At 44.5% G+C, this 12,919-nt stretch overlaps 1 protein-coding gene across 4 annotated transcripts in view; it reads left to right on the top strand.

Moving 5' to 3' along the window:
• noc2l (NOC2-like nucleolar associated transcriptional repressor) overlaps positions 1-9,380 on the top strand; it is a 163,845-nt gene extending 154,465 nt beyond the window's left edge. For all 4 annotated transcript variants that reach the window (XM_059952319.1, XM_059952316.1, XM_059952317.1 and 1 more), the window contains 2 exons: positions 1,005-1,115; positions 8,672-9,380. In XM_059952319.1, coding sequence (XP_059808302.1) covers positions 1,005-1,115; positions 8,672-8,796 — 236 coding nt within the window. In that variant the 3' untranslated portion in view covers positions 8,797-9,380. The remainder of the gene's footprint in view (positions 1-1,004; positions 1,116-8,671) is intronic.
• Positions 9,381-12,919: the final 3,539 nt, after the last annotated feature.

Genomic DNA, 12,919 nt, shown 5'->3' with positions numbered 1-12,919 from the left:
TCAGTATATATAGCAATAATAATAAACTAACCAATACTGAAAGGGAGTGGCATCAGTGTTCGAAAATTCTAGATTTATAGGGCTAGGAAGAGTGGATACAGTGGGTTGAATAGTTATCTTCTGTACCTTAACTCTGTTTTGTCACTCAGTGTTGAGTTATCGATGTAAGTGGCTCAAAATCCAATAAACTTATAAATATCAAACGCTAGACTAGGCATTAACACAAGATTCTGATACACACACACACACACACACACACACACACACACACACACACACACACACACTCTCCCTCTCACACTCACTCCACAAAGGGGAATAAAGAGTCAACCTTCTGGGCTGTAACCCTTCATCTGGAATAAGAAAGGTAGGGGACAGAAACCAGAATATGAAAGTGCAGGGAGGGGAAGGACAAGCTGGTAGGTGAGGGGGAAGGTGGGTGGGTAGGGAGAGGGGTGAAGGGAAAAGCAGGGAGGAAAGGGTAAAGAGCTGAAGAAGGAGGAATCTGATAGGAGAGGACTGTGGGAGAAAGGGAAGGAGGAGGGCACCAGAGCAGAAGAGAAGGGGTAAAAAAAAAGCCTGAACGGGAAGTGGAAAATGGAAAAAGGAGGGGGGGGGGCGAGAAGTTACCAGAAGTTTAAAAAAAACGATGTTTGTGCCATCAGGTTGTACGCTACTCAGGCGGTGTTGCTCCTTCAACCTGAGACTGGCCATAGACCGACATGTCCAAATGAGAATGAGACGTAGTATTTAAATATGTGGCCGCTGGGAAATCCCGCCTTTCGTGAAACTGTTATTAGCATCTGCTGCAGCAAACCGGTAGCTGGTCAAGTGAACCTGATAGTGTTTGGACAGGGAGAGTCCATTGCAAACATTGACTGCAGTCAAATGGGTTTCCGTGATTGAAAGCTGTCCAGGTGGGAGTTGTTAATATACACGCCACCTAGTTCTGACAAGTGCCCTACCTTGCATCTATTTGCTGACCTTGATGCGTCTGCTTACAGGAACGTCGAAGAAGAGCAGTGAAGATATCGTAAAGGATCTGTCGGACATGAGTAGTGACGATGCAGAGGAGGATGAAGATGGCACATTGTCATTTGAAGATGAATCTGACGGTATGTTATATGGAAGTTATAGAAGTTTACAGTTAAGCACAGGCCTTTTCATCCAACCTTTAAGCCCACGCATGATCAGTCTAACCCTTCCTCCTACATAACCCTCCATTTTTCTTTCATACATGTGCCTATCTATAAGTCCCTGCCTCTACCATCAACCCTAGCAGGATGCTCTATACACCCGCCACTCTGTTAAAAAACTTACCTCTGTCATCCTCCCTATACTTCACTCCAATCACCTTAAAGTTATCCCCCGTTGTATTAGACTCTTCCACTCAGGCAAAATGTCTCTGGCTCTCCACTCAATCTATGCTTGTTAATCATCTTGCACACCTCTAACAAATCACCTCTCATCCTCCTTTGTTCCAAAGAGAAAGACCCTAAGACCTAAACTTTTCAACCTGACTTAGTAATTTCAGCCCAATTTGCAAGAGCATGGATTTTTCACCTGGGTCTGTGCAGTTTTTCTGATTCTAACTCTGTTGGGCTTTGTTGGTAAGCCTGGCAGTTGTTGTCCGTCGCCACTTTTCCTTACTTGACTATTTCAGAGAGTAGTTACCTTAAGCCACGAACTTATCAATAATCCCTGGTATACCTCCAATAATTTTGTATACCTCTATCAAATCTCCCCGCATTCTGCTACCCTCTAGGTAATATCATCCTCCCTATAATTCAGGCTTTCTAGTCCCTTCGGTTACGTTCAGCAGATCAGTTTGCACCTTCATTGACTTTGATGTCACTCCATTCTTCAGTTCCTCGCTCAGCTCAGCCAGTTCTTATCGACTACCCTGTCCAGTTCTCAGTGAAGCAGCAGAGCGTTGGGTGAGATAATGAGGCTCTGACTGGAAAGCGGCCAAGCGCAACCCTGCCATCAAGTGGGAGGGCACCCTAGTGCCAATCCACTCAAGTGATCCGCTTGAAGTAAATCAATAAAAATAACAGCTTGTGGGAGTAAAGACACGGTAGAGTCAAACGAGCAATTTATCCCAAATTAAATTGTGAAAAATATTCCCCAAGAATTGGCACTGAAGTTAAACCTAAATTATACAACTAATAAATTAGAATTAATGTTTTAGGACTTGTTTTAAATATGCCTATAGTGACTGAATGATTGATGGCATTAAGTTACTCAGTTTTCCAAAAGGCATTTTTCAAAAGTGAGACCTGATCAATAGGATGGGACCAACAAGCTGCCACAAAGCCTTGGCAACTCACACAGAATGCTGGAGGAACTCAGCAGGTCAGGCAGCATCTATGGAAATAAATAAACAGTCAACACTTCAGACCACAACCCTTCTTCAGGACTGAGGAGGAAGGGGGAAGTAGGTGGAGGGAGGAGGAGGAAGAGATAGGTGAGAATCCAGGTGGATAGGTAAGGTAAAGGGCTGGAGAAGAAAGAATCTGATGGGGAGGGGAGTGGACCATAGGAGAAAGGGAAGGAGGAGAGGACCCAGGGGGAAGTGATAGGCAGGTGAGAAGAAGTGAAAGATCGGAGTGAGGAATAGAGGAATTCGTTTACCAGAAAGACAAATCTAATTCACGCCCAGGCAGAATATAAGGTGTTGCTCCTCCACCCTGAAGGGGGGCTCATCTTGACACAAGAGGCAGCCATTGACCGACACGTTGGAATGGGAATTTAAAAATTTGGCCACCGGGAAGTCCCACTAAAGGCAGATGGAGCGGAGGTGCTCAGCGAGGTGCTCCTGCAGTTTATGATGGGTCTCACCCATGTAGAGGAGGCTGCCTTGGGAACACTGAACACAATAGATGACCCCAGCAGGTTCGAAGGTGCTTCACTGTTTGGAGCCCTGAATGGAGGTGAGGGAGGAGGTGAATGGGGAGGTGTAGCACTGATGCCACTTGCAGGGGTTAAGTGTCTGGAGGAAGACAATTGGGGAGGGACGGATAGCCAAGGGAGTCATGGAGGGAGTGAAAGCAGATGTGGGGAGTGGGTAAAGTTAGTGGTCGGATCCATTTGGAGATGGCCGAAGTTGTGAATGATAATGTGTTGGATGCAGAGGCTGATAGGGTGCTGGGACAAGAACACTATAAAGGTAGATGGTGTGAGCATGGTTGTGCCATGCAGCTATTTGACCTGTGCAGTCCGAATATACACTCAGCAGCCAGGTTATTATGTACCTCCTGCACCCAATAAAGTGGCCACTGAGTGTATGTTTGTGATCTTTAGCTGCTGTAGCCCATCCACTTCAAGGTTCAACATGTTGTGCATTCAGAGATGCTCTTCTGCACACCACTGTTGTAATGTGTGGTTATTTGAATTACTGACACCTTCCTGTCAGTTTGAACCCATCTGGCCATTCTCTGACCTCTCTCATTTTTGGCCCACTGAACATTTCACACCATTCTTTGTAAACTCTCGATCAGGGTTTCTTAATGGTCCCCCTTGCCTAATGGTATTGGTCCATGGCATAAAAAAGGTTGGGAGCCCCTTCACTAGAGACTGTTAATACATGAAAATCCCAGGAGATCAACCGTTCCTGAGACTCTCAACCACCCCGTCCAGGCACCAACAATCATTTCACGGTCAAAGTCATTTAGATCACATTTCTTCTCTGTTCTGACGTTCAGTCTAAACAACAACGGAACCTCTTGACCATGTCTGCTTGCTGTTGATTGGCTGATTAGATGTTTGCATTTTTCCCAGCGTGTAAGACTTGCTTTTAAAGTGCTCACATTCTTTTAGTGCAGGAGTTCCCGACCTGGGGTCTATAGACCCCTTGCTTAGAGGTATTGGTCCACGGTATAAAAAAGGTTGGGAACCCCTGCTGAGTGAATAATAGATAACGGTAAGTTAGTCTGGAGTCAACCAGTTTCCCAGCAGGCATATTTCAAAAGTGAGGCGTTATCAAAAGTGTAAGCTGCCTTTAAGCCTTGCTATTTGACCTGTACAATCAGAATATACTTACAAGAATTACAGTGAATTTAGAACACAATGTGCTGGAGGAGGATGAAGAGTCTCAGCCTGAAACGGCGACTGTTTATTCCCATCCATACATGCTGCCTGACCTGCTGAGCTCCTCCAGCATTTTGTGTGTGTTCCTCTGGATTTCCAGCGTCTGCAGTCCCTCTCGTGCCAGTGAATTTAGGTCTGTTTATCTTCCTTATATTTAATTTGGTGCTTCCTGAATGATTAATCTGGCTGATCCATTGAGTGCCTTATGATTCCAATTCAGTATCGGTGCTGGCAAATTTCAGGGTCCATTGGGTATGTGATTGAGCAGAGAACCTAAAAACATAACATGGTGGAAACCTAGAAAAAAACTTCTCCCAATAATAGCCGTCTCCTGATAGACAACAATCCGAATTGTTAGCCCTTACTTCTTTCTCCACAGATGCAGCCTGACCTCCTGACTATTTCCGGCATTTTCTGATTTAGCATACTAGACAGTGATTTCAAAGGCATCAGTCATGGAATATGAATTCACCAACTTTGGATAAACCATTCAGATTCAGTTTATTGTCATTTAGAAACCACAAATGCAATGCAGTTAAAAAATGAGACAACGTTCCTCCAGAATGATATCACAAAAGCACATGACAAGATAGACTACACCAGAAAATCCACGTAACATTTGGCAATCCCCAATCCAGAGTCCGGAGAGGCTGCTGCGTATTAATATCGCACTACCGTCTTAGTGCGTTCCCCGGAAAGGAGCTCCAAACCCACCAGACAAACAAGACCAAAAACTAAAGCTACAAGACCTGCACAAAACCACATAGTTACAATATATAGTTACAACAGTGCAAACAATAGCATAATTGAAAAAAAAAACAGACCATGGACACAGTAAAAATAGTCCAAAGATGTTAAAAGACTGTAAATATGAAAGAAACCACCACACAGTTTCCACAAGTCCCCAGGGTCCCGACAGACTCGTCATCCCACGCTAGCGGCGGAAGGGAATACCCCCGCTATGGACTTACACGGCGCTGCCCGACTCAGCCTCGCAGACACAGCACACAAGGAAAGCAACCTGACTGCAGCCGACTCCAAGTCCGTCAAACCTCCAAGCCAACAACCATCCCCTCTGGCACAGCTTCCCCGAGCACCATCCTCCGCCGAGCGCACTACGTCGCCCCCGCCAACGGCCATCGGCAACGCGACCCTGCGGCCTGGGGGCCTGTTCTTCCCAGCAGAGTCCCGGACCTCACAGCAGCAGCAGCAATGAAGAAGGTCTTCCTGGAGATTTCCCGATGTTCCTCCGTGCTCCCACATCCATTTTCAATGGATTATGATTGCGCACGGCACCCCACTTCACAAATAACAGATAATCAGCTCCGGAGTGGCCGCTGCAAGCTGCGTTGCGCTGCCATCTTGGAAAAATGCCATATGAAAAGTGTCCATTTCTGTCAGTTATCGTCTTGTCTCAGGTTTTCTCTTCCTTGTTGTCTTCTGAGCATGTCCCACAGACTGACAGATTAGCATCGCTTCACACATACAAAACAAGTATCTTACACAAATGCAACTAAACATTCATATTAACTCATTTGGTTCTACCTAACCAGACATACCCATTCTCTTCTCTGCTTTCTGCTATCTAAAGCAAACTGTTTTCTTCCTTTAGCAAACACAAGAGATTTTGCAGATGCCTGAAATCTTGAGCAACATACCAAACAAATGCTGGAGGTGGAATTCAGCAAATTCGGCAGCCTATATGGAGGGGAACATGCATTCAGTATTTTGGCCAGAGACCCTTCATCAGGTCTGGAAAGGAAGCGAGCAGGAGACAGAAAACTGCCCCCTTCCTCCCCAGTCCTGATGCAGGTTTCCAGCCCAAAACGTGGACTGTTAGTTCCCCTCTATAGATGCTGAGTTACTCCATCATCTTGTGTGTTGCTGTTCTTTCTTTCCCAGTTGTGGTGAAGAACCCCAGACCTAAAGCAATAACTGTTTCCCTCACCATAGGTGCTGCCTGACCTACTGAGTACTTCTGACATCTGTTCTATTACATTTTTCAATTAAGTGCTTTTAATGAAGTACATGCTTGAACTCCGAAATGAAATATATAGCAAAGGAAGCAGTATTATTCAGCATCTCTTTGGTAACCTAGTGGGAAAGGTATTGTGTATGGCAGTTAATTTTCTAGCAGAACCCACCCCCTTTACTCCTTGTAAACCAAAGGTTATCTTCATCCCTCTCGCCTTTGCACCATTCTTCGTCTCCTTCTGTTTAAAATTCTTCACCATTTTTGCAGGTCGCCTCTGGGTCTTACCTGTACCTTTTCCTTAAACCTTAGTACTCTCTCCTCTAATTCTGGCCACCACGTTTCCCTAGATCAGGGGTCAGCAACCTTTACCACTGAAAGAGCCACTTGGACCCGTTTCCCACAGAAAAGAAAACACTGGGAGCCGCAAAACCCGTTTGACATTTAAAATGAAATAACACTGCATACAACGTTTTTTTTGCCTTTATGCTATGTATAAACAAACTATAATGTGTTGCATTTATGAAATTGATGAACTCCTGCAGAGAAAACGAAATTACATTTCTGCATGCAACAAAAACATTTTGAACTCCGAAAAAAAGACGTTGGGTTGAAAGTTACTTTTAAGTAAAATATTCAATGTCTATTTGAGTCCTTCTTGTATTTATGAAAAACGCCGAACTTAAATTTTCCGCCAGCAGCAAACCAAAAATAACGTCAGCCAGCTGTCATCCTGAAAAATGAAAGGACTATTTCACTGAACAATGAAAAAATATGAATATAAGTAAAATAATAGGCAATTAAAATATTTATCATACTTGGTTAATGGGATTTCTGCTCCTGGACCTCAGCGCACAGCGTCTGCACATCAGGGCTGTATGATGTCACCTTCATCTTTACACAGGATCGCAAGCTGTCATCTGTGAGGTTTTCAATATCACTCCATTTGTGTTTCTGAGCAAGAACGGCCTTCTGACGGGCAACATCTTCAAGGTCTGCTGTCAAGCGTCTAAACTTGGACACCCATATGTCTTTGTCGGCTATGTCGGCCAGTTCCATCTCAAGATCAGGTTGACTCACACCTGCCAATGCAGTCGTATTCAGTAGGGAAGGATCGATGCTTAAGGGAGTGACCGGGAAGGATAATGTGTTTTTTTCCTCTCTGAACTCACAGAAGCGTTTCCCAAACGATGTTTGCATTGCGATGATTGCAGAATGTAAATACTCCGAAATTATCATGTCGTGACCTTGTTTGAACTCTCTCAAATTGGGGAAGTGAGACAAAGTGCCTTTCTGTAAATCTCTGGCAAGCACTGTCAACTTGCGCTCGAATGCCAAAACATCCTCCAACATGTGCAGGGCTGTACGTCCTTTCCCCTGAAGAGCTGTGTTCAGCGTGTTCAGGTGTGCTGTCATGTCTACCATGAAGTGTAGCTTTTCCAGCCACTCTGGCTGTTCCAGCGCAGGAAAGGTGAGCCCTTTGCTGCCCAGGAAAGTTTTCACTTCTTCCAGACACGCGACAAAGCGTTTCAGCACCTTCCCTCTGGACAGCCAGCGATAAAAACACGTTGTAGCGGTGTCAGTAAACTGCAGTCAAAGATAGCTTTATTCGAACTAAACAGCCTTGCTTTTAAGCCTCCCTCAACCCAGCCCCCATGGACGCAGATGCTGCAAAAGACGCGTACTCACAAACCCCCGTAGGCTATCTCCCTTAGCCGGAATGCTGGCTAATTGTGAGCCGTTTCGGATGTGGCAGGAAATGTGTCGCTACACTTAGGTTGTACAAGATCACCATAATTACATTTCAAAAGCTAACAAACTAACATAAAATACATTTTAATTAAATACTGACCAATTATTTCCCAAAGCCACAGGGAGCCGCAGCACAGAGGTGAAAGAGCCACAAATGGCTCGGGAGCCGCAGGTTGCCGACCCCCGCCCTAGATCTACTTGTTTCCCCATTGGGAGCATTCCTTTAGATGCCGAGGAATTGTCTCTGCACTCTTAAGCCTGTCGGTATACACTCAGTGACCACTTTGTTAGGTACACCTCGTTAATGCAAATATCTAATCAGTCAATCACGTGGCAGCAACTCAATGCATAAAAGCATGCAGACACGGTCAAGAGGTTCAGTTGTTGTTCAGACCAAACATCAGAATGGGGAAGAAATGTGTGATCTTTGTCCGCGGAATGATTGTTGTTGCCAGGCAAGTGGTTTGAGTGTCTTGGAAACTGCAGATTTCCAGGGGCTTTCACTCTACAGTCTACAGAGAATGGTGTGACAAAGAATTAGGATCCAGTGAGTGGCAGCTCTTTGGGCAAAAATGTCTTGTGTAATGAGAGAGGTCAGAGGAGCATGGTTCAAGATGACAGGGTGGTGACAATAAAAGACCATTAACGTACCCTCAGTGTCTACTTTATTAGGTACAGGGGGTATCTGATCATGTGGCCACTGAGTGTAATTTTCCCAAACACCTCATTCAGGTCAAAGTCTCAGTCCATTAATCCACTCGCAGGGATCTAAATGGGTATGAATGATGGGATATAGAGAGGAGTATTCCTGTGTGAGATTGCTATTTTCTACTTACTTGTACACTGATTTCTTCATAGATGATGATGAGGTTCCTGTAAAACCTGCCCGTGCTGTTGCGAAGATGTCCCATTCTGAGTTGGAAGACCTTGCAGAAGGAGATGAGGACATTGTTGAAGAACTGGATTTTTCTGATGAAGATTAATGAAATCAGTCTGTGAACTTTTTCCATTGCTGTCCCAATGCCTTGATAACCACTGGATTCCTTCAGATTGTACATCCTCAAAGGAGCTGCCTGACCAAGTATTTTGTGCACAAGTATCAACGTGGCTCGACGAAGTAGTCTTCTACAAAACCCATTTAAGGAGAAAACCCTGGAAAGACTTCTAACCAAAAAATGTGTCATCCCCCTACCCATCGTGACCGTCTACAGAACTAAAACACTGAAAACCGAGTGGTCTTGTATAACAGTGGGATCACTAGCAAACCAGTGTTAGGCTACCAGCCATCGAAATATTCTGCCCATAGCAATTCCAGTTCATGAGTGAAGTATTGCACAAGGCTAATCCGGCGTGGGGGAATAATATTAATCTTGAGTGATGGATCAGTGTATGTCAGACCATCACTGGCTAAACTCCAGCCAGTTAGTCCTGATCCCTATTCCAGAACCTTTGTCCACAAAGTCATTTCAACATTGTGCTGCATTTTCACACTGATCTTTCTGTATGTTATAATCTGCCAAAAAGTGTTATTTTATGTAGAAAAAGTAAAATGTTTCTCTTCAAGAAATTTCAGTCATCTTTAGTTTCTTTAACGTTTTTTCCTCTTTTTTTAAAGTGGGCATTCAGCCCACCAAGTCTTTGCCAGCTATCTAGGCAGTCCATTCCTGCACTGTAACCTATACAATTCATGTGTTTTTTCTCTCTCTCTGCACATTGGGTGTTTGTTAGTCATTTGTTAATGGGTTCCTTTCGGTTTCTTGTTTTATAGCTTCCTGTAAGGAGACTATTCTCAACGTTGTATAATTTATATATTATTTGATGATAGACGAACTTTAAACTTTGAACTTAATCTCTCACATGTCCATCAACTCTCCACCCACCTACGCTTCCAGACATTAGTTAACCCACCGACCTACACGTCCTCGGGATGTGAGGGGGAACCTCACCAGGAGAACTTAAAGATTAGAGATGACCTTTTTGTCATCAAAAAACAGTGAAATGGGTCGTTGGCATCGAATCAAAATCTGCAAAGATGTGCTGGGGGCAGACGACGTGTCGCTACATTTCCGGCGCCAATATAGCGTGCCCACAACTCGCTAGCCCCAACCATACATCTTTTGAATGTGGAGCACACGGAGGATGCTCGCGCAGTCACGGGGAGAATGTATAAACTCCTTACAGAGAGTGGCAGGAATAATATAGCAGCTGAGGTCAGGGTGGAACTTGGGGCTACGGCACTGCTCGTTGTACCTCTGTGCCATTTCTCATCAGACACAGATGTTGCCACCAAAGTTGTTCATGTCACCTTGTCCCAAAATACCTCGAACTAGAACCGGTGAAGACCTAGAACCTCATAGAGCCCTGGCAGCCAGGCTTAGCGGGTCTCCCTGCCTCAAGACAGCCCCAGCACTCGTGGCAATCTGGCCACCGCTTCAACTTCTCCTTCCCAGCGTGTTCGTTGATTAATTTAATTAACTGAATTTGCACTTCCAGCTGTTTCAGTGGGATTCGCAAGAGCGTTAATGTATCATTACTTCAGTAACTTCACCATTGTGTTACCAGTTTCATCAGGTTTTATCTTGTGTTTTTGCCTCCAGCTGTGTTCAGGAACACGAGCAATTAAAGGTGGATGATGCAGTTAGAGTCATAGAGCCCGACAGCAATGAAACAGGCCCTTTGGCCCATCTAGTCCATGCCAAACTATTATTCTGCCCAGTCCCATTGACGTGTACATGGACCATAGCTCTCTATACCCCGCCCATCCATGTACAATACTGTGCAAAAGTCTTAGACACATGTCCAGGTGTCCCGCATTTTTTGAACGTTCGCTTTATGACACCTCGCTGTTACGAAAGACCTCCATTAGCTGTTTTCGCTAACAGAAGATGTTTTCACTGTTACTTAAAAAGGCAGCGCTCACCCCGAGCAGCCAAGCTCCTCCCCCGGAACAACATTCTAGCCGGCATTGCTTAAACACGTGCCTGAGGGCATCCGTGCTTTATCTCGATTTATTTTGTGCATCCGTTAGCGAGATGAGTTCTAAGGTATCGGAAAAGACCGCGTTAGGGTGTTACACTTAGCATAAAATTAGACATAATTAAGCATTTCGATCGTGGTGAACAAAGTAAGGATAGAGTCAGTTTGGCTAAGGGTTTGTGGAAGTTGACGAAGATGACGTTGAAGAGGTTTTGGCATCCCATGACCGAGAACTGATAGATGAAGAGCTGATGCAATTGGAAGAGGAAAGGATAGCAATTGAAACCAAATGCAGTAGTGAACGGCCCGCAAGTGAAGTCGTCCAGGAACTGAACATGAAGCAATTGCGTGAGATTCTCGCTGCGATTGACAACGCTGCAATGGTTGCAGAAAAGTACGACTTTAATTTTGAAAGGGTACGTAGGCTTAAGGCATATTTGCAGGATGGTTTGAGTGCTTTCAAAGAAGTGTATGATAGAAAAATGTGCGAGGTTAAGCAGTCAAGCATACTGTCGTTTTTCAAGCCTTCCACATCAGCCACAGCAGAGGACGAACCTCGACCTTCGACATCGAGGCAGGCAGACATAGAAGACGATGACCTGCTGCCCTGATGGAAACAGACGACGACGAGATGACACCCCAGTCTACCTCCCACCACCCCAACCTCCGACGACTCAGCCTAACACACCATCATCAGTGTGCTCAGTGTCTTCCTGATTCTGGTAAGTGAAACTACACTGTACATACATTATTTCTACTTCATATAGGCAGTGTATTTTTATGTGTTAATTGGTTTGATTTGGCAGCTTCATAGCATAAAGGTTACTGGAGAGAGTGCTTCTGCGGAGAGCGCTTGCGTGAGATTTTCGCTACGGTCAACAGTGCTGCAATAATTGCAGAAAAGTATTCTTGCTTTATATAGGCTGTGTATTTATCAGATCATTCCTGCTTTTACTATATGTTACTGTTATTTTAGGTTTTATGTGTTATTTGGCATGATTTGGTAGGTTATTTTTTGGGTCTGCGAATGCTCACAAATTCTTCCCATATAAATAAATGGCAATTGCTTCTGTTTACGACATTCTGGCTTATGAACTGTTTCATAGGAACTCTCTACTTTCGGATGGTGGGGGAAACCTGTATATAGCTAGGGATGCATTTTACTGTGTATTGGTTAAAATAGGAAGGTGGTTGGGGAAAAAGCAATAAGAGTAGTTAGCTTTATATTAGCCCAGTAGTTTTATTTGGTAATTGGAAAGTGCAGTACAGTGCAAAAGTCTTAGGCACTCCAGCTATATATTGACCTAAGACTTTTGCACAGTATTGTACTTATCCAAACTTTTCTTAAATGCTTTGTATTTTATTTCTTTAATTTACAGATACAGGGCGGAACAGGCCCAGCAACCCTTGATTTAACCCTAGCCTAATCACAAGACAATTTTCAATGAACAATTAACCTACTAACTGGTACATCTTAGGAGTGTGGGAGGAAACTGGAGCGCAGGGAGGAAACCCACGCCTTCTACAGGGAGGATGTAGAAACTCATTACAGAGAAAACCGGGATTAAACTGTGAACTCTGACATTCCTAGCTGTAATTGTGTCACACTAACTGCTATGTTACTGTGGCGTCCATCATGTTGCAATCAAACCCACAGCCACTGCTCCCATTGGCAGCCCGTTCCACACTCTCACCATCCTCTGAGTGAAGAAGTTTCCCCTCATGTTCCCCTGTAGTTGTCATCCCACCCAATCTCAGTGGGAAAAGCCTGCTTGTGTTTACCCTATCTACATCTCTCATAATTCTTCCCTCGTTCTCGTACACTCCAGGGACAAAAGTCCTAACCCATTCAACCTTTCCCTATTAACTCAGGTCCTCAAGTCCTGGCAACTGGTAATTTTTTTCCTACACTATTTCAATCTTGTTGCTATCTCCTGTAGGTAGGTGAGCAGCACTGCACGCTATCTGAGTGTGGAATAGGCCTTTCATGCAGATTTTACCCTAACATAATCACAGGACAATTTAGAATAACCGATTATCCTACTAACCGGTGTGCCTTTGGACTGTGGAAGGGAACTGGGGAAACTTAGAGAAGACTGACACCCTGAACGGTAATTGCGCTTCACGATC

The sequence above is a fragment of the Hypanus sabinus genome, chromosome 27 (assembly GCF_030144855.1).
Source record: "Hypanus sabinus isolate sHypSab1 chromosome 27, sHypSab1.hap1, whole genome shotgun sequence".
Lineage (NCBI taxonomy): Eukaryota > Metazoa > Chordata > Chondrichthyes > Myliobatiformes > Dasyatidae > Hypanus > Hypanus sabinus.
The sequence above is the reverse complement of the archived record's forward strand: the minus strand, read 5'-3'. Positions and strand labels throughout refer to the sequence as shown.